This window comes from Schistocerca piceifrons, chromosome 3 (genome assembly GCF_021461385.2).
Source record: "Schistocerca piceifrons isolate TAMUIC-IGC-003096 chromosome 3, iqSchPice1.1, whole genome shotgun sequence".
NCBI classification, from domain to species: domain Eukaryota; kingdom Metazoa; phylum Arthropoda; class Insecta; order Orthoptera; family Acrididae; genus Schistocerca; species Schistocerca piceifrons.
Window position 1 is genome coordinate 238,207,265 of NC_060140.1, and position 22,813 is coordinate 238,230,077.

General features: G+C 41.6%; 1 protein-coding gene across 1 annotated transcript in view; it reads right to left on the reverse strand.

The window, feature by feature from the left end:
- Nucleotides 1-211: 211 nt before the first annotated feature.
- The window catches only part of LOC124788542 (trypsin Tyr p 3.0101-like), a 119,576-nt gene continuing 96,974 nt past the window's right edge, over nucleotides 212-22,813 (reverse strand). The window contains exons 4-5 of the mRNA XM_047255812.1: nucleotides 21,627-21,755; nucleotides 212-457 (exon numbers count right to left, since the gene is read on the reverse strand). Coding sequence (XP_047111768.1) covers nucleotides 212-457; nucleotides 21,627-21,755 — 375 coding nt within the window. The remainder of the gene's footprint in view (nucleotides 458-21,626; nucleotides 21,756-22,813) is intronic.

The window sequence follows — 22,813 nt, forward strand, 5'->3', positions numbered from 1 at the left end:
TGTGTCGTCTATGGGTTAAGGCAGTTTCACTCGTACCAGCATACTATATAACATTAGATGTAATACAGTACATTAACAGCAGAAAATCGCATTCCCTTTTACTGACGTGAGCATTAAACCTACACAAGACATCCACTTATAAGAGCCACAGTTTTCTTGCTTCGGAGACCATCCTGTCGGGTAGCAATTCACAGTAAAACTGGCAGCAGAGTTAGACCCGGCTGGCCGCTCCCCACGCTGCCCACGTGGCTACGATGGAGCCAATGACGGTCAGCGTCTGGTAGCCTGGTGACGTCACTGACGCGGCGCCGGCTCTGGTCAGCGAATAGTTGAGGAAGTCGACGTACTTGGACACGTCGGTGTACACGCCAGGGAAGCCTGGCCAACCGCAGCTGACTCCAAAGCTGACGACTCCGGCAAGTGTACCATTACACACGAGTGGTCCACCACTGTCTCCCTGTGGAGAAGAATGAAGTCGTCAGTCAAAACCAAATATGAATAAATTTTAAGACGTGTATATTTCTATTGTCTATTGTCAAACCACAATTTATGAAAGTTGTTTATATTTTATTAATAGGATTAAGTAGGAGTAATTAATATTTGTCATGTTGGAAATAATTGTGGTAGCAGGGAATGTCTGCACGAAAGTATTGTTGGCAAGAGAGACCGCAAATTGATGTAATTTTAAACGGGGCGGGAGAGACCGCGTATGGATACATTTTAAGAAATGAGCGCGAAAGACCGCGCATTGATACATTTTGTAATCGTAGCAGGGATTGTCTGCACCAGAAAGCATTGTTGGCAGGGGAGACCGCACTTTAGCGTTCGTAGGAAGTCAGCAGTAAGCGAGATGTGAAGCGAGGTGGTAGCAGGTCTGAAGCGAGAGGCTGAGCCAGTAACAGTAAAAAAGGTAAGGAACAGTTTTGGGTTATTGCAGATAACGACACATTCTATGTTTCGTCGAAATAATCCGAAAATCACTTTTAATAAGCAGCAATTAAATTTGTATGCGAAGACTGAGAAAGAGAAAAAATTTCAAAGGGCAAATTTCATTTGTTATTATTAGGCAAGAGACAGAAATCGTGTTTCATAGATTATTGTAGAAGGGAAGGTTTCGTAACAAAAGAGATATAGAGGAGACGGGAAGGTTTCAAAATTCCATCAGGAAAACTAAAGAATTATATTTTACCTCTAATACTGATTAGCTCCAATAACATTTCAGAAGGTTTCAAATAAAACAACATCTAAACTAACTGATGAAGTTAATCTGCAACCCTACTTTCTTTAGAAAGACTTCCCATATCCACAAATTCACATAACAACTGAACATACAGTTTCCACTCTTTGCAAACAATGCAGTACTAACATAGTTTAATCGTTTCACATAAATGTTTCTTAAGTGCGAGTATTACTGTCAGAATGAAGCTACTTATAGTTTAATTGTTATCTTTTCATGAAGTTCAAAAGTGACCCTACGCACCACGAAGGAATCATCCAAATGGGAGGCAAATCGGTTGATGTTATGCACATGTACAGACAAACAAATTATTACAATTTCAGAATAATTGGATGATTAATTCAAGAGAAAGAGCTTCACAAATGGGTCCTCGTTGGTCCACCTCTGGGACTTATGTAAGCAGTTATTCGGCTTGGCATTGGTTGACAGAGTTATTGCATGTCCTCCTGGGGAATATCGTGCCAAATTCTGTCCAGTTTTCGCGTTAGAGAATCAATATCCCGAGATGTCTGGAGGCCCCTGTCCATAATGCTCCAAATGTTCTCAATTAGATACAGATTGGGTGGCCTTGCTGGCGAAGGTAGTGTTTGGCAAACACGAAGACAAGCAATAAAAACTCTCGCCGAGGTTGGCTTGCTATAAAAGGCAACAAAAGCGGGCGTTGAATATCGTCCAACGCATCGCCATGCTGTAACGTTGCCGCGGATAGCAACCAAAGGACCTGTTATGGAAAGAAATGGCACTTCAGGCGCTAACTCCTGGTCGTCAGGCAGTATAGAAGGTGACAGGCACGTCTCCAGAAACGTCTTTGGCCTGGAATCTCACTGACTGGAGTAGAATTGTTTTCAGTGATGAGTCCCGCTTCGAACTGACCCCCAATGAACAATGAAGACGTGTCTGGTGATGCCCTGGACAGCAGTGGGATATTTCCTGACTGTCATACCACCGTCGTACTACCCGACTGCCAGGAGTCATGGTTTGGGGTGCCATTTCATTTCCTAGAAGGACACCATTGGTTGTCGTCCGCGGCACCCTTACAGCACAGCGGTACATCTACGATATTATACGCCCTGTTATGCTGCTCTTCACGGCAAGCCATTCTGGGCTAATATTTCAGCACGATAATGCTCGCCCACACACGGCGAGAGCTTCCACTACTTGTCTTCGTGCTTGCCAAACCATACTTTGGCCAGCAACGTTGCCAGATCCCTCCCCAACTGAGAACGCTTGGAGCCGGTAGGACTCACTACCGCCGGCCGGTGTGGCCATGCGGTTCTAAGCGCGTCAGTTTGGAATCGCGTGACCGCTACAGTCGCAGGTTCGAATCCTGCCTCGGGCATGGATGTGTGTGATGTCCTTAGGTTAGTTAGGTTTAAGTAGTTCTAAGTTCTAGGGGACTGATGACCTCAGTAGTTAAGTCCCATAGTGCTCAGAGCCATTTGAACCATTTTTTTGACTCACTACCATCTCGGGATCTGGACAACATAACGCGCCAGTTGGACAGAATTTGTCTCGATATCCCTCAACATGGCATGCAAAATATATATCAATCAATGCCAAGCCCAATAACTGCTTGCATAAGGGCCGAAGGTGGACCAAAGCTTTACTGAGCTGCTCAATTTAATTGCTCCCTCAACAGGACATGCGAAATATATATTAATCAATGCCAAGCCCAATAACTACTTGTATAAGGGCCAGAGGTGGACCAAAGCTTTATTGAGTTGCTCAATTTAAATGCTCTTTCCCTTCAACAAAACATCCAACTTTTTTACTGAAATAGTAATCATTTATTTATCTTCCATGTCGATAGGTGTCATTTGAGTATTAATCGATTGTACAATAACGTCATATCTTTGCTCTCGAGCTGTTACATGTGAGCGAGCAGCGATGTTGTACGCTGTATCGCAGGGTTAGCTTATCATCTTTGGTGTGCGCGTAGGCGCAGTAGCAGATAGTGGTTTGCTGTGTTAAAGTGAGGAAGTAGTTGTAATGTTATGTTCCAAATCCAAAGTCTCAATTTATCGATCTGCTTAATCAAGATGAATATGTAATAGTAACTGATCTGAGAAGGAGGAAGTGTAATGGAATCTTTTATTTACGTGAAGAGGAATTATAAGGTAATTTTTTGAAGTCACTCTTATTATTGCAGTGCCATTTTACACCTACCTTAATCTTAAAATTACTAACTGATCATGGTTTTTTCAAAAGTAGAAAAGGAACTAAGTGTGTTCGGAAAATACTTCGATTTGCAACTAACAGAGAACTCATTGCACCTCACGAGTGTCTCGGTGCAGATAGAGTAATTTGCAGCTTTAGTATAGCAGCGTGCAAGACAGAGCAGTACTGCAACGCGTTATCCAGATTTGCACAGAATAGAGATAAAGACTAAATGTTTTAATTTTTTTTTATTCAATCAGGTATAACTTATGTCATTTAGAGACAGTTAGATTTTTCTGGGATCTGTGATCACTTTTGCAAAACTGATTATCGTAGGTTTTATGTCAAAATTCATTATTCAGACAGTTCATACTGTTCAAAATTCTTGCAGTCAGATTATTCACTTTACCAGTATTAATGGCTTCCCTTCTCATTGCACCAGTTCAGTCTTTCATTACTATTCGTTATTACTTCCGCACAGCTCTTATAATTCGAAGCAGAGTACGTCAGTCATACTTTTGTTATCTAAAGACATCTTTCACTTAGCGATATCCTTGTACAGTACGGGCGACGTAAGAATATTTTGAGAAACAGACAGAAATTGTGTACTGCTCTGTCTTACTTACTCTTATAATTATGGCGCAACGCGAATTCGTCTATTAACATTGTACATCTTTCGTCAAATTTGGCATCTATTGTTCTCGAATTTGCCTTATATTACCATACCACGTAGTATGTTTGTGAGTAAAGCGCGCACTACTATGAATTCGCAAAAATCTGATTTGCAAAATGCAACCGACAGCAGCAATACCTTTGCTGGTCATTCTGTTGCTAGTTCATACTAGCCATATTTCTGAGGTGGTAATGCAAGACGCTGTGTCTTTGCACCCAGATAGTCAATGCACGAACATTGTAGACACTCTTGATCCTGGCGTGACTCCGCATTCTAATAATAATGTTTGTGGTAATATTAATATTTTACTATCTGTGTATAGTAATTGCACACAAATAAATATGGAAGATTCACTCCCTCTGACAAAATCCGACACCCAGCCTCGACTTTTCCGACAATTCTGTTACGTAACAGCGTTCTCTGACAACCAACAATTCACTTCTTTTTTCCTCAGCCGGATTTTGAACGCCTGTTGGAAGCTATTGAGACATTGTCTGACGAAAATAATAAACCTTTTGTGGAACAATCCACTCGTTTTGCTGAAGAACTTAAAGAAAAAAAACAATACAATTACGAAACGTTTTGATGAACACTCCACTTGTTCTGACGAACTTAAAAACAGTAACGAATCCCTTACAAAGCATTTTCAAGAACTTAATGACAAATGTTCCAAAAATCATGAATCTCTTGCAGAACGTTTTGATGCTCGGGCTATTCATTTGGAACCGCTTAATCACAAATTCAAAGAACATAAAAAATCTATAACGCATTCCGTGACAATCAGAAAGCGCTCTGTGACGAATTAAAAGACAGCCACTAAAATTTAACAGACCGTATAAACAATGTTTCAACGTAGGTAACGAATGTCACATTTCTTTTAAGCGAACTAACTATAGTTCATGACAACCTTAAGCAGTGTGTTTCAGACAGAGAAGTAGCCGTTGATGAACTACTTAACACCATTTCTGAAACTCAACGACAAAACACAGCCCTACTTATTGCTAAAATTAGAAAGTCCGTAATAAGTGAAATTGTTGCTACTGTGCCAAAGAAAACGCGTAGTTATGCTGTACAGTTACAGGCCCTTAAAGCTGATACTACTAAAAATCCACGAGCAATACGACAGTCTCAACGCGGAATATGTTGAACTCGCCGACACAGTAGGGCAATTAAAATTAAACCACGACAATCAGTCTGAAGGCACACAGCCAGTACACTTCACTGACCCTGAAGAATATCACTCACTTGAAAACTTTCGAGAGGGACCAACGAAAATTAATTGCCAAATCAAATAGGAACTTAATAAAATTAATGCTCGCCTTTCTATCAGAACGATTCCAAGGACTACTCACATAATTTTGCCACTCATTGTACCGATCAGAATATAGAACATTCTCCGCAACCTCAGCTGACTAAACCGGCCAGAGAAATAGACTTTTTACAACACATGACAACTCTCGCACCTTTTTCGACTGACAGCATTCTTTTGATAATTTTAGAACCGATGGATTCGACTGCAAGCATTTTTTATGTGTCAGGAAATACAAAGTGTTTGGTAATGGTTCTAATTGTCTACATTCCTTGGACTAGATTCAGCAATTCACCTTTTCTTTGCCGCCAAACTGGACTGCGTCTCATAAATTAGAATTTATTTGCAGCTTTTTGGAGGGGGAACCGTCGACGAGAATGCGACCCGTTGCACGCCAGTATTTTTCTGTTGAGGAATTCCAAAGCATTTTCCTCGCAGCATACTGATCTGAGACGACACAGCGTGCAGTAAAAGACAGATTAGTTAATTTACCAAATTTCAACAACTCCAATTTGAGACATTAACTCAATACTTTGAATACATGGTACAATAAAACCACCATTTAACTGAGCCATCCACCCCGTTACGTTTGATTCGCCTCTGCATTTCAAAACTTCCAGGAAATCTGAAAAGTGCGTTAAGAAGAAGTCAACAAACATCTAACATACATGCGTTTCGTGACGTTTTACAATTACTTGAAATTCATCAGTCATTTTCTCAGCAAAAGAGTAATAACAAATTTTCTAAAAACACTCGTAATTTTCACTACAAACACAATGGTGGTCATTTTGGTACGTTTTTCAATCGTAACAAGGATGACTATTTTGGGAACGAAAGACGTAACAAAAATTTTGGCAACAAGAATCAGAACTTAAATGGTAATGAGCAACGACATTTTCAGCAGAACCAAAGTCTTCCTAATGGCTACCAACAACTGAATCACAATTTTCAAAAGTCTAGTCAGCAATATGCTAATGCAGGACAACACATGTCAGCCTTTGCCGCAACACCTGTCACAGCAGCAATCATTTTCGCAAAACAATTCTGGCAATAATTTTGTCCACAGGAACAATTTCCGTAGCAACAGACAGCAGCCGTACCAGCAAAACTCGTATGCCAATGCCCAGCATTTTCAAGGTCACAATGGGAATAAACATGGAAATAGAAATATTAATCATAATTACAGGAATAAAGGGTACTTTAAAAACAGCCAGTCTTTATGCTTAAATGAACCAGATTTACATTTTCATCCGCAGTAAGGTAATCAAAACCATTCAGAACGTCAGTGCACTTTTCAAGTCACTGAAGTCGCATCTGCCAATGCACCTAACAGAAAAAAATGTTCAAATGTGTGTGAAATCTTATGGGACGTAACTGCTAAGGTCATCAGTCCCTAAGCTTACACACTACTTAACCTAAATTATCCTAAGGACAAACACACACACCCACGCCCGAGGGAGGACTCGAACCTCCGCCGGGATCAGCCACAATAGCGCCTAACAGTACAGACGCTACGCAACAGTGACTAGCCGAAGGCGCGCCAACACAGGGTACTTCGCATTCTGCACATACTATAGAGCATACGATCCGCTTAAAATACATCAGGAATTTACTGTTACGTGAATGTGAACATCCTCTGAAACATTTTTATCTTCCTGTTAATACCATTCAAGTTGGCAAACACGTATTAAAAGAAGTTCTGGGTTCTCGTTCTCCCATTACTGTCATGAGTGACGCAGCATTCATCCGCTGCAATTCTGATGATTCTTGTCCGATGTTACCTCACAATAAAATCAAAATAAATGGTGCTGTACCTGATAAAAGCGTTGAAGTCGAATCTCAAACTCACTCACAGTTTTCCACGCGAAGTCACACATTTTTCGCCAACTTCCTTATCGTTCCATTATTAACAACTGAAGTCATTCTGGGCAACGATTTCTTAAATAGACATGAAGCACTGCTGGATTTTAACAATTCTTGCATTACGTTACAAAACGACGACAGTACGATTTCTTTAAATTTTGATTAGAGCCTCCCTAGAGAGGAACAAGACATTAACCGCCTGCATTTCCTTTCTTCAAACAGAAATATCGACTGGTACACCATAGAATTTCATTCAGCTGACACATTCTATGAGCACAAAGATGACGACTCTGTGATATGGATTACTACTGGTCTGATATCACTACAGTCTGTCTATTTAATCTCATAACATTGATTTTGCACTTATATTTCGATTTACAATGCTGTTATTCAGGAGAATTTTTTACCATTTATCTGATGCTATCCATACCCTGTTGCTTTCATACATTTTTTGTCTACTGTCAGAAGGAATATTGGCTCATATCTACAATTTCCTTTTCTTAGGATCTATTGTGATTGCAAGTATTTTTCGTACAGTATTGAATGTTTTATACTTATGGCTATGGAGTGTTTTTCGTTTGGGAGACAATTGATGTCGAGAGAACAGGGAATGTTATTTTGGTAATTTCAGATGAGTTGTTTTACGAAGTTTATTGTATATTTGTGATTTGGCGATGACATGTAATGAGATGTATGATTATGATTTATGTGGCTTACATATATGACGACGTATTATGTGAAGTTACTGATGAAATGATGACAATGAATAATATTGAGGTAATGTTTAGGGCTTAGGGACCCCGTTTTTCTTGAAGTCGATTTTTTTTCACATGATCACATTTCTGATTTATAAGTATAAAAGATGAGTTTGGATCAGTCGTGGCAGGTTGACAATAGTAACTGTTCTACAGCTATTTGTTACTAAACTAAAGTTTCTTTTGTACAATATGCAGTTCACACTTTTTTGGAGTTTTTTTTTATGCAACTGTGGATATATTTAGTAATTTTTTTTCTTTACTCTATGAGAGCTACACAACAGACTACAGTAATGTACATATCCGGTCTAATTACTACTATATACCATGACATTTTTATCTTGCCTAGTAATAATCTACAGCATTATCTTGACTATTTGTTCTTGTGGAAGCTATGATTTTCTCATGTGTACTGATGAAATAAGAAACACATACACAGCTTTACAGACAACATACTCGCACAAATGATATTACTACACCTAATTTGTGTCATATCATTTTCCATACTCATGCTTTGTCTTTTCAAGAATGCTGTATGTAGGTCATACTATGCTTTATTTGTCTTACATTTAGGGATACATTCTGGAGTACAGTTTGGTTATTACCTATTACAAATGTCAGTTGTATTATAGAGTAAGGCTCATGTTTTCTTTGATGTTTACGGTGAACCTTAGTCTTGAAGGTCTTTTTTTGTTTTTTGTTTTTTTTTTTTACCACTAACACATTGTAATCCTTAGGATGGATAGGATGTGTGACTGCTGTGTACGGACGCAGGAGGAGCTGGCCACTGTTCGCGAACAGCTGAGCGTGTTGATGGCCGCGGTCAGCCGTCTTCAGGCTGCTGCCTCGGAGTGTAGCGGCAGTGGGGAGTCTGGTGCGTCGCATGGTACACCCCAGCTTTTACATGCTTCACCCACTGTCCTGCTGTCGAGACATCTTCGCGTGTACCGGGCGGCGGGTGAAGGAGCCCCTTAGGAAAATAGCGGAAAGGTCGGGGAAGAAGTCCAGCGTTCACTCTGTCTGCTTGCCGGGGGGTCTCATCCCAGATGTGGAGGAGGCTCTGCCGGCGGCGATAGAGAGCACTGGGTGCACCCGACTGCAAATTGTTGCTCATATCGGCACCAATGACTCCTGCCGTCTGGGTTCAGAGGTCATCCTCAGTTCGTACAGGCGGTTGGCGGAATTGGTGAAGGCGGAAAGCCTCGCTCGCGGGGTGAAATCAGAGCTAACTATTTGTAGTATCGTTCCCAGAACCGATCGCGGTCCTCTGGTTTGGAGCCGAGTGGAAGGCTTGAACCAGAGGCTCAGACGATTCTGCGGAGATCTGAGGTGCAAATTTCTCGACCTCCGCTATCGGGTGGAGAAATGTAGGGTCCCCCTGAATAGGTCAGGCGTGCACTACACGCCGGAAGCGGCTACAGGGGTAGCGGAGTACGTGTGGAGTGCACATGGGGTTTTTTTTAGGTTAGAGAATCCCCTCCCTAGGCCCGACAAGACGCCTCCTGAGACGCAGCAAGGTAGGAGTAGGCAAAATGCAACAGGGAATAACAATATTAATGTGCTAATAGTAAACTGCAGGAGCGTCTACAGAAAGATCCCAGAACTGCTCTCATTAATAAACGATCACAACGCCCATATAGTACTAGGGACAGAAAGTTGGCTGAAACCAGATGTAAATAATAATGAAATCCTAAACTCAGATTGGAATGTATACCGCAGAGACAGGTTGGACAGTGAAGGGGGAGGCGTGTTTATAGCGATAAGAAGTGCAATAGTATCGAAGGAAATTGACGGAGATCCGAAATGTGAAATGATTTGGGTGAAGGTCACGGTTAAAGCAGGCTCAGACATGGTAATTGGATGTCTCTATAGGCCCCCTGGCTCAGCAGCTGTTGTGGCTGGGCACCTGATGGATAATTTGGAAAATATTTCGAGTAGATTTCCCACCATGTTATAGTTCTGGGTGGAGATTTTAATTTGCCGGATATAGACTGGGAGACTCAGACGTTCATAACGGGTGGCAGGGACAAAGAATCCAGTGAAATTTTTTTAAATGCTTTATCTGAAAACTACCTTGAGCAGTTAAACAGAGAACCGACTCGTGGCGATAACATATTAGACCTTCTGGTGACAAACAGACCCGAACTATTTGAAAAAGTTAACGCAGAACAGGGAATCACCGATCATAAAGCGGTTACGGCATCGATGATTTCAGCCGTAAATAGGAATATTAAAAAGGGTAGGAAGATTTTTCTGTTTAGGAAAAGTGACAAAAAGCAGATTTCAGAGTACCTGTTGGCTCAACACAAAAGTTTTGTCTCAAGTACAGATAGTGTTGAGGATCAGTGGACAAAGTTCAAAACCGTCGTACATAATGCGTTAGATGAGTATGTGCCAAGCAAGATCGTAAGAGATGGAAAAGAGCCACCGTGGTACAACAACCGAGTTAGAAAACTGCTGCGGAAGCAAAGGGAACTTCACATCAAACATAAACATAGCCAAAGCCTTGCAGACAAACAAAAATTACGCGAAGCGAAATGTAGTGTGAGGAGGGCTATGCGAGAGGCGTTCAATGAATTCGAAAGTAAAGTTCTATGTACTGACTTGGCAGAAAATCCTAAGAAATTTTGGTCTTATGTCAAAGCGGTAGGTGAATCAAAACAAAATGTCCAGACACTCTGTGACCAAAATGGTACTGAAACAGAGGATGACAGACTAAAGGCAGAAATACTAAATGTCTTTTTCCAAAGTTGTTTCACAGAGGAAGATTGCACTGTAGTTCCTTCTCTAGATTGTCGCACAGATGACAAAATGGTAGATATCGAAATAGATGACAGAGGGATAGAGAAACAATTAAAATCGCTCAAAAGAGGAAAGGCCTCTGGACCTGATGGGATACCAGTTCGATTTTACACAGAGTACGCGAAGGAACTTGCCCCCCTTCTTGCAGTGGTGTACCGTAGGTCTCTAGAAGAGCGTAGCGTTCCAAAGGATTGGAAAAGGGCACAAGTCATCCCCGTTTTCAAGAAGGGACGTCGAGCAGATGTGCAGAACTATAGACCTATATCTCTAACGTCGATCAGTTGTAGAATTTTGGAACACGTATTGTGTTCGAGTATAACGACTTTTCTGGAGACTAGAAATCTACTCTGTAGGAATCAGCATGGGTTTCGAAAAAGACGGTCATGTGAAACCCAGCTCGCGCTATTCGTCCACGAGACTCAGAGGGCCATAGATACGGGTTCACAGGTAGATGCCGTGTTTCTTAACTTCCGCAAGGCGTTCGATACAGTTCCCCACAGTCGTTTAATGAACAAAGTAAGAGCATATGGACTATCAGACCAATTGTGTGATTGGATTGAGGAGTTCCTAGATAACAGGACGCAGCATGTCATTCTCAATGGAGAGAAGTCTTCCGAAGTAAGAGTGATTTCAGGTGTGCCGCAGGGGAGTGTCATAGGACCGTTGCTATTCACAATATACATAAATGACCTTGTGGATGACATCGGAAGTTCACTGAGGCTTTTTGCGGATGATGCTGTGGTGTATCGAGAGGTTGTAACAATGGAAAATTGTACTGAAATGCAGGAGGATCTGCAGCGAATTGACGCATGGTGCAGGGAATGGCAATTGAATCTCAATGTAGACAAGTGTAATGTGCTGCGAATACACAGAAAGATAGATCCTTTATCATATAGCTACAAAATAGCAAGTCAGCAACTGGAAGCAGTTAATACCATAAATTATCTGGGAGTACGCATTAGGAGTGATTTAAAATGGAATGATCATATAATGTTGATCGTCGGTAAAGCAGATGCCAGACTGAGATTCATTGGAAGAATCCTAAGGAAATGCAATCCGAAAACAAAGGAAGTAGGTTACAGTACGCTTGTTCGCCCACTGCTTGAATACTGCTCAGCAGTGTGGGATCCGTACCAGATAGGGTTGATAGAAGATATAGAGAAGATCCAACGGAGAGCAGCGCGCTTCGTTACAGGATCATTTAGTAATCGCGAAAGCGTTACGGAGATGATAGATAAACTCCAGTGGAAGACTCTGCAGGAGAGACGCTCAGTAGCTCGGTACGGGCTTTTGTCAAAGTTTCGAGAACATACCTTCACCGAAGAGTCAAGCAGTATATTGCTCCCTCCTACGTATATCTCGCGAAGAGACCATGAGGATAAAATCAGAGAGATTAGAGCCCACACAAAGGCATACCGACAATCCTTCTTTTCACGAACAATACGAGAATGGAATAGAAGGGAGAACCGATAGAGGTACTCAAGGTACCCTCCGCCACACACCGTCAGGTGGCTTGCGGAGTATGGATGTAGATGTAGATGTAGATGTAATCCTATGTACCTTAACTGTTACAGACCCACCTTGTGCTTGTAAATGTTTGCTTTTTGCCACCATCTTACATAACTTGTTAAGGAGTGAGAGATCTATATACTTCAGCAGCTTAGTACAGTCAGCGTGGTACATATGGAAGTAAATGGTAAGCGTTCAGGTAATAGTAATGTGGCTGACACCTTGGAAAACCATGTATCGTGGTTTTGCAACTCATGAATTTTCGAAGTTTGTACTAATCCATTTTAACAGATCTTCCCAGGTTGAGAATATGTCAGGCACTGCCTCTGTCAGCAAATTGTATGATGTTAATGGAATTCTGTACGTGTTTTCTTCCCCACAGGTTTACATTTTTGATTTGCTTCTTATATAAGTTTACTCATTATTTCAGCCAAACTTTTCATGTTGCCATATTGACTGATGCACGATGAATGACTATTTCTTTCCACAGGTACTTTAGGACTAGTACCCTATACAAACTTTCCTTTTACTCCTCATGTCATATTTGTTCCCATAGTTAGTGGAGCTCCGATTTTTCCCTTGTGTTTTTACTATGCAGAGATAGTTCGCCTAGATATTAGCATAAATATTTTTATGTTGATATAGAGATGTTTTTGAAATCATATGGAAAGTGTCTTGTCATAAAGCAACTATCTTTGCACACTTCTATGAATGTATACAACAACTATTTTATAGCACTGTGTTACTCATGTGACTGAATGTGACATGCTTTGCTCTTGATAACTATTTTTCACATGCCACCAGTATAACTTTGTATGCAATGATCCTGGTCATACTGCAACTATGTTTTCACATTACACTGGATGAAACGGGATGTTCCCATGCCATTTGTGTGTACTGTGACATATTGGAATTTATGTATATTATTTTCTTGCTGATATTGCTACCCCGATTATTTGCTTAGTTTTATGCCACTTCTTTAGTGTTAAGATGTGCTGTATTCCGATATTTTTTCTCTTTAAGGTCAATGATTCTTGTCACACAGCAATTAATTTTGCACATTACTCTGACATGTGGACTTTGCAAATACTTTGGAAAAACTGATTGTTTGCTTAGTTATAAACCATTTTGTTAGTCTTAAGAAGTACCGAATTCTGGTATATTTTGCTCTTTAAGGCAATATCTTTCGCGTTTTGTTTCTTGATGTACCATATTTGCTTTTTTCACCATTGTATTTCATTGCATGGACATACCCTCTTGTTGTACATGAAGTGTTGCACTTTATTTGCACTTTGCACAGATACTGAAATATTTTGACTGGAATCAGCTATTAGCTCTCATATTTTATTTACTCAAAGACTGTAGACTCTTATACCCTGCCTTGTGAATAGCCTGTTCTGCACTTACGGCTATACATATTGTGGATGTTCTCGTTGAGACATGTTTGTAACGAGTGGCTAGGTCCTTGTTACTGTGTGGATGGACTATTTTTAGCTCATTCTGAGCCTGTTACCTCCTCATTAGTGCCACTACCAAATTTTTCTGATGTCAGAGCCAGTGGGACTGCAAGATTGTCCTCCACTGATCAATTATATCAAACATTTCTGATATCAGTGTCACTGGGACTGCAAGATTATCCTGCACTGGTCAATTATACCATATATTTCCGATAACTGTGCCAGTGAGACTGCAAGATTGTCATTCTGCTTTTCTAATAAAATACATAATGTCATTGTCAGTGGGACTCTAATATTTTCCCACAATGTGTTGTATACTCATCCTATGCAGTTATGGTTGACAGTTAATAACTAGTCCTACTGCTCAGAGGACACCTTTTGTGTCATTTAGTTCACGTGTATGTTGTAACCTGTTAGGGTAATGAACGCTTTCTTTGTACTTAGGACACTATATATATATATATATATATATATATATATATATATATATATATGCTACTGCTTCTATTTTTCTCCCTGCACCAACAATCTACACATCTAATGTAGTGTGCACTACAAGAAGTTTACCCTAATATTCAACAAATACTCTACTTGTAACAAAATGTTTATGTGCAGCAATAATGTGTACTTATTTTCTGTCAGTTTATATGTTTATTATTACCTGTGTACTCATCTATTGTATCTTTACACTTTTGTACCCACATTTCTACGTATTTTTATCAGTATATTGTTTCTGTAAAGTAAAATTTTCCAGTCTCAGCAATGTTACTGGCTTCACCTCGCCTGTGAAATTTTGGCCCTCCGGACCGAGCGGTAATAATAGGTGTCATTTGAGTATTAATCGATTGTAAAATAATGTCATATCTTTGCTCTCAAACTGTTACATGTGAGCGTGCAGCGATGGTGTAAGTCGTATCACAGGTATCTTTGGTGTGCGCGTAGGTGCAGTAGCAGATAGTGGTTAGCTGTGTTAAAGTGAGGAAGCAGTTGTAACGTTATGTTTCAAATACAAAGTCTCAGTTTATCGATGTGCTTAATTAAGATGATTATGTAATGGTAACTGATCTGAGAAAGAGGAAGTGAAGAGGAATTATAAAGTAATTTTTCGAAGTCACTCTTTTATTATTGCAGCGCCATTTTACACCTACCTTTCTCATACAGTTTTTAATTGATCATGGTTTACTCAAAAGTCGAAAAGGAACCAAGTGTGTTTCGAAAATACTTCGATTTGCAACTAACAGAGAACTCATTGCACCTCACGAGTGCCTCTGTGTAGATATAGTAATTTAGAGCTTTAGCATAGCAGCGCGCAAGGCAGAGCAATACTGCAACGCGTTATCCAGATTTGCGCACAATAGAGATAAGGACTAAATATTTTGAACTTTTTTTATTCAACCAGGGCCAACTTATGTCATTTAGTGACAGTTAGATTTTTCTGCGTTGTGTATCAGTTTTACTTCTGGGATCTGGGATCAGTTTTGCAAAGCTAATTATGGTAGGTTTTATGTCAAAGTTCATTATTCAAGCAGTTTATACTGTTCAAAATTTTTGCAGTCAGATTATTCACTTTACCAGTATTAAAGGCTTTCCTTCTCATTACGACAGTTCAATTTTCCATTACGATTTGTTATCACTTCTGCACAGCTCTTAGTATTCAAACCAGAGCGTGTCAGTCATATTTTTATTATTTAAAGAGAACTTTCACATGTTAGTTTTATTATTTAAAGAGAACTTATTTTTATTATTTAAAGAGAACTTTCACATGTTAGTTTTATTATTTAAAGAGAACTTTCAATGTAAATCACATCTACCGATTTTCGTCCCATTCAGATAATTCCTTCGTGATGCGTCGTTTTTATGGCTCAGAGCGCTTACGCTGCTGGAAAAAATTTAGCACGTCAGGAAGGATAACGTCGACTTCGCTCAGATGATGGTATATGCCACCTGGAGGATAGTAGATTTACCGATAATGGTATCAACGTCGTCCACCATCAGATAGCGTAGTGGCTGAGCTACCAGAGTGCCATTTATGTCTGCCCTTTAATAAGGAATGCTCACAACCAGAAGTCTCAGGGTGGTACAAGTGTGTGAAGGAAGCAGGCAACCATGCCACAGAGATGCACTCGTGCTTCCTATAGCCAACTGAGCAAGTTTGAAAGGGCTCAAAACGTTGCCTCTCGAATAAACGGAGGGTCCTTTCGGAGAATCACCATACAAATTGGACGTGGTGCGTCTGTTGTGCAACGATGCTGATTTCAGTGGTCACGTGCACTTCCTCGCAACCATAGATGGTGTTATGGACGTACACCCAACACAGACGCTCGGCAGTATTGTGGTATTTGGGGCAGCAGTGGCAGATCTTACAACTATCAAAGTACAGATAAGAGGACATGCGGGCACAGAAGTGTCAAAACCGGTTATTAGCAGTGGGACTATGGACATGCAAAGCTCTATCCCGTCTTCCACTCCCGCCACTGGATCGACGTGCATGGCTCAACTGGTCACCTGGTACCGTCAGAGGATCACTTGGAATGGCGCGCCGTGGTCGTCAGCGCTGAAAGCAGATTCTCCCAGCTCGCAAGTGATGGTTGGGTAGCGCTGTGTCATAGAGTGCATTTCTCCAAGACACACTGCCCCCCCCCCCCCCTGACCTTATGGTCTGGGTTGCAGTGAGCTACAATACTCGTTCACCTTTAGTGTTTCTGGAGGGGAAACTAACCAGCGCTCGGATCATGCAGAATGTTGTTAGACCCGTTCCTTCGCCTGTCTTGCGAAAGGAAGGTGATGTGCTGTTCCAGTAGGATAATGCTCGCCATTCGATGCCCGTGAAACTCAACGTGCTCTGAAAGATGTGCAGTACGATCTCTGGACTTATCTCCAGTCAATGTGTGGGATATAATGGAATGAGAAGTGACTCATGCAACTCGTCAACAAACAACTCTTATAAAACTGCGTGAACTGATCGAGCAGGTGTGGCCCAACGTACCGTAAATATGTTCATCATCTGAACGATCGACTGCATGCCCAAGTCATCACCTGGATAGCCGCCCTTGGAGGCGTATTAATATGCTATTTCAGCATGGGTCGATACCTGCACCTCAGAACCGCTTGTGCTACTGATCTATAAATGTAATCATATCATCTACTCCATATGTACCATTGCAACAATAAATCTTAAGTGAAGTGGAGAGCGCTAGAAGGGTGCACCAATTTTTTTCTCAGAAGTGTATTACGAAATTGCGAAACTAATTACCTCCAGAACTTACCTAGACTCAATCCTTAAACTGTTTTCCAGTGAATATATCTCTCTGATTGTCTTTACTGAGATAGTTACAGAGATTTTAATAGTAACGTTCAAGCAAATTTTAGGAATCGGGTCAGAAACATATTACAGGTAGCATGATTGGGGTCAATCATAGTCTATATAAATCTATATGCACTATGTTGATAAAGCACCACGTAAAAAATACTGACCAATGTCACTTAAAACACCAAAGGTAAAAATAAATTACTTTGAGTCTATGTTTCGAAACGCTGAATCGACGTCGGCAAATATTACGTGCTTTTAGCCTCATCGTTTAATGGCTGCTCTGGTAATTAACAAAAACCACTGTTTCGGCATTCCAATTCTTTACCAGTGGAGGCAACGGCCATTCGCGACAACGATTCATCGTAACTGCGTGTTTCAGCCTCGTGTTCCAACTGACATCGATTCACTAGAATGGCTGACTGCACACCAGTGTTTCGTCATCCGTTGGCACGGTCTCGACGCGCCTTCCGCCTTTTCCATTGGCGCGCTTTTTTCTCCTTAACACAAAGGGGCTTCCCCTCAGTTTTTTCGTATCATATCGTTACAATTATATCGATTCTATACATGGACCAGTTCAACACACACTGGCGGAAAAACGTTGCAACATCAAGAAATCATTAATGTAGGGTAATGAGATTTCAGGAATATATTTGCCTAGCTAACATATTTAAGTGATAAACATTGCAAGATCACAGGTTAATGTAAGCGCGAGATAAGCCATTGCAAACGTGAAATGCCGGTACATTAATAACCAGTGTAACGCCAGTATGTTGAATGCAAACGTGCATGCACTGTGTCGTGTAGGTGCCAGATGTTACTTGATGGGATGGAATTTAATGCCGGTTGTCACTTGGTCGGTCAATGCAGGGATGGTAAATGCTGGGTCTGGACGATGGATGATGCTGAAGTTTTCGACCGATGATGTCCCTGATGTGCTCTATTGGAGACACATCAGGTGATCGAACAGGCTAAAGCAACATACCGACACTCTGAAGAGCATGTTCGGTAACAACAGCGATATTTGGGCGTGCGTTATCCTGTTGAAAAGCACTTCCAGGAATGCTGTTCATTAATGGCAACACAACAGGTGTGTGACGTACAGATTTGAAGTCAGAGTGCGTGGGATAACCACGAGAATCTCCTGCTGTCATACAAAATCGAACCCAACTTCGCGCAGGCCCTCATCTGGCCCCGTTTTTAGCAACACACGGCCATCACTGGCACCGAGGCACAACCAGCTTTCATCAGAAAACACAACAGACCTCCACCCTGCCCTCTAATGAGACCTCACTTGACACCACTCAAGTCGCAAATGGCCGTGGATTGGGGTCAGTAGAATACACGCTGCATCTGACTCATATCTCTCCTTCAGGTACATCTACATCTACATCTACATCCATACTCCGCAAGGCACCTGACGGTGTGTGGCGGAGGGTACTTTGAGTATCTCTATCGGTTCTCCCTTCTATTCCAGTCTCGTATTGTTCGTGGAAAGAAAGATTGTCGGTATGCCTGTGTGTGGGCTCTACTCTCTCTGATTTTATCCTCATGGCCTCTTCGCGAGATATATGTAGGAGGGAGCAATATACTGCTTGACTCCTCGGTGAAGGTATGTTCTCGAAACTTTAACAAAAGCCCGTACCGAGCTACTGAGCGTCTCTCCTGCAGAGTCTTCCACTGGAGTTTATCTATCATCTCCGTAACGCTTTCGCGATTACTAAATGATCCTGTAATGAAGCGCTCTTCTATCAACCATATCTGGTACGGATCCTGCACTGGTGAGTAATATTCAAGCAGTGGGCGAACAAGCGTACTGTAACCTACTTCATTTGTTTTCGGATTGCATTTCCTAAGGATTCTTCCAATGAATCTCAGTCTGGCATCCGCGTTACCGACGAACAACTTTATATGATCATTTCATTTTAAATCACTCCTAATACCTACTCCCAGATAATTCACAGAATTAACTGCTTCCATTTACTGACCTGCTATAATGTAGCTAAATGATAAAGGATCTTTCTTTCTATGTATTCGCAGCACATTACACTTGTCTACATTGAGATTCAATTGCCATTCCCTGCACCATGCGTCAATTCGTTGCAGATCCTCCTGCATTTCCGTGCAATTTTCCATTGTTACAACCTCTCGATATACCACAGCATCATCCGCAAAAAGCCTCAGTGAACTTCCGATGTTATCCACAAGGTCATTTATGTATATTGTGAATAGCAACGGTCCAACGATACTCCCCTGCGGCACACCTGAAATCACTCTTACTTCGGAAGACTTCTCTCCATTGAGAATGACATGCTGCGTTCTGTTATCTAGGAACTCTTCAATCCAATAACACAACTGGTCTGATAGTCCATATGCTCTTACTTTGTCCATTTAACGACTGTGGGGAACTGTATCGAACGCCTTTCGGAAGTCAAGAAACACGGCATCTACCTGGGAACCCGTGTCTATGGCCCTCTGAGTCTCGTGGACGAATAGCGCGAGCTGGGTTTCACGCGATCGTCTTTTTCGAAACCCATGCTGATTCTTACAAAGTAGATTTCTAGAAGTCATTATACTCGAACATAATACGTGTTCCAAAATTCTACAACTGATCGACGTTAGAGATATAGGTCTATAGTTCTGCACATTGCGCCGGCCGGTGTGGCCGTGCGGTTCTAGGCGCTTCAGTCTGGAACCGCGTGACCCTACGGTCGCAGGTTCTAATCCTGCCTCGGGCATGGATGTGTGTGATGTCCTTAGGTTAGTTACGTTTAAGTAGTTCTAAGTTCTAGGGGACTGATGACCTCAGATGTTAAGTTCCATAGTGCTCAGAGCCATTTGAACCATTTAGTTCTGCACATTTGTTCGACGTCCCTTCTTGCAAACGGGGATGATCTGTGCCCTTTTCCAATCCTTTGGAACGCCACGCTCTTCTAGAGACCTACGGTACACCGCTGCAAAAAGGGGGGCAAGTTCCTTCGTGTACTCTGTGTAAAATCGAACTCGTATCCCATCAGGTCCAGCGGCCTTTCCTCTTTTGAGCGATTTTAATTGTTTCTCTATCCCTCTGTCGTCTATTTCGATATCTACCATTTTGTCATCTGTGCGACAATCTAGAGAAGGAACTACAGTGCAGTCTTCCTCTGTGAAACATCTTTGGAAAAAGACATTTAGTATTTCAGCCTTTAGTCTGTCATCCTCTGTTTCAGTACCATTTTGGTCACAGAGTGTCTGGGCATTTTGTCTTGATCCACCTACCGCTTTGACATTGGACGTGGTTAGCTGATGTTAATCAAGAACGCCTTTAAGGGAACAAAGACGCCATTGTCAATACCTCACTGGGTTTGAACGAGTTCGTGTAATAGGGCTACGAAAAGCAGGATGTTGTTTCTGCAAATTGCAGAAAGACTTGACAAGAATGTAGCCACTGTACATGACTCCTGGTAATCGATCTCTAACCGTTCGTTGTGTCACTGTGGATGCAACTGCTCAAGTTTCTGATGCAGATGTTCCTCCCTCTCGATAGTGCCACGCTTCCTGTCTTCTTGCGACCGCGCATTCTCATGACCACCACCACCAGGAGTCATGTACAGTGGCTACATTCTTGACAAGTCTTTGTGCAATTTGCAGAAACAACATCCAGCTTTTCGTAGCTCTATTACACGACCTCGTTCAAACTCATTGAGGTATTGACAATGGCGGCTTTGTCCCCTTAAAGGCGTTCTTGATTAAATTCAGCTAACCACGTCCAATCTCAAAGGTAACTAACGCTCATGACCGTTACAGCGTGTATTTAAAGCCAACCTGATTTGCACCCTCATAGTGACGCTACTAGCGCTACTCTGATGCGATTGGCATGAAATTTGCGTAGACATCTTTCATATGTAGAAACACGCATTTCAACTTTCGTTTATGTCGAACAACTCCTTCGTGATGTTGCGATTTTTTTCTGTCAGAGTAGCATTTTCTCAGATTACATTAAGTACATAGACATAGTTCGTAAATAGTTACTAAATGTACACCGGTAAAACATTACCTACTAACGTCTGAAAATTATGACTCACATAAAACGTCGGTGTTACAGAGTGGCAGGACGCACTTACGGACTGGCAAGTGGAATATAAAACGCAAAAAACTGTTTGAAATGTATTTCTATTACATATAGTGGATAGTAATTCTAGGTAATAGTGCAATAGTAGTGGTAAGTACAGTTAGTTTTGTTAGTGGTTGCAGTCGTGATTAACAACAGTAATCACTGTGGTACGGTAAATAGTAATATGCTAGCTGTAGCAGTAGATGCAGTTCCATTAGATACCGATGTACAGAAAACAATACTAGCTTTTGATAGTAGTAATGTGAAAGAGAGATTTTAAATACAAACAAATTATTAAATAATATTTGCGTATTTCTGTGGGAAGTGTGCTGAACATGGAATACATTAGCCATAATCTACTCGAATATTCAGTGACGGATGTGGGAAACATTTCTTGACTACTATGAGGAATTAACGCGTGTGAATCGAAGGGACTATTATCTGTAAAAGAACAGTAGACTCACCTGGCAGGAGTCTTTGTTCCTCTCCCCTCCAGCACACAGCATTCCTTCCCGTACGATGCTCGTGCGACAAATCCCTCTGTTCGTCACGTTCACCGTCACGTACTTCAGCTGCTCTGGAGTGGGCCCATTCTGCAGAAATAAGACATCAAGCTCATAGCTGCACACTGTAGAACACCACAAAGACAAAACATTAAGACTGTGCAGTTCATCGACCTTTTCAAAGCGTAAGTCGTGCAAGAAGCGATCCACAGACCGATACGATGTTTGAAGCTTCCTGGAAGATTAAAACTGTGTTCCAGACCAGGACTCGAACCCGAAACTTTTCTCCTCTACCGATCGAGCTACATAGGCGCCATTTATGACCCCCTCTCACAGCTTTACTTTCAGGGCTGGTGGTCGCGCAAGGTATCGTGCCTATGACTGGAGCTATTGTAAACGACACCGGCTGTGTCAAAGATATTACGAAGTCAGGTGACCTCTTTGATATGTTATCTGAAGAGTGTGAAGTGACGGACAGGCGGCGAACGGAGGTGGACGTTCCGACTGGAGAGAGAATAATGTTTTTACGAGTCACTCAGACAGAAACGCAGTCGAGAGCAGGGTGTTCTTAGAGGAATGGCACATGGTTTCTGTGCCGTCTAAGAGTACCGCGTTTAGTTGCACTGCGGTAACCGGGTCGTGGGTAATATTTGCTGGTATTGCAGTGATGTTCTAGTGCTTGTTGGACGGAAGCAAATCTTTCGAGACAGATATTGCGGGGTACGGCTGAGCCTGACCGTATATGTGCGTTCACAAGGAAATAACAGCCACATTCGACAAGCATTGCTGCGCTGGGGTCGCTCTCATGTGATGGTTGTCGAGTTGTTTTTAAAAGGGCGATGTTATGATGTTGGGATCTGAGATCGGAGGCTGTTATACGATACGTTGCCGTTATACATCACTGACTTTTTGCTGGATACGCTTTTGCTTGCGCATCTTAGTCTAAATATTAATGCCACCGTAATACTTATGCTGAACAGTAATTATTTCTGCTTGCTCAGAGATACACAACGATTACGGAGGTTCGACCGAGATCGTGTTATGAATATTGCGGCGCTTATCTAGTTCACGAATACATAGAAACAAAGATCCTTTATCATCTAGCTACAATATAGCAGGTGAGCAACTGGAAGCAGTTATTCCATAAA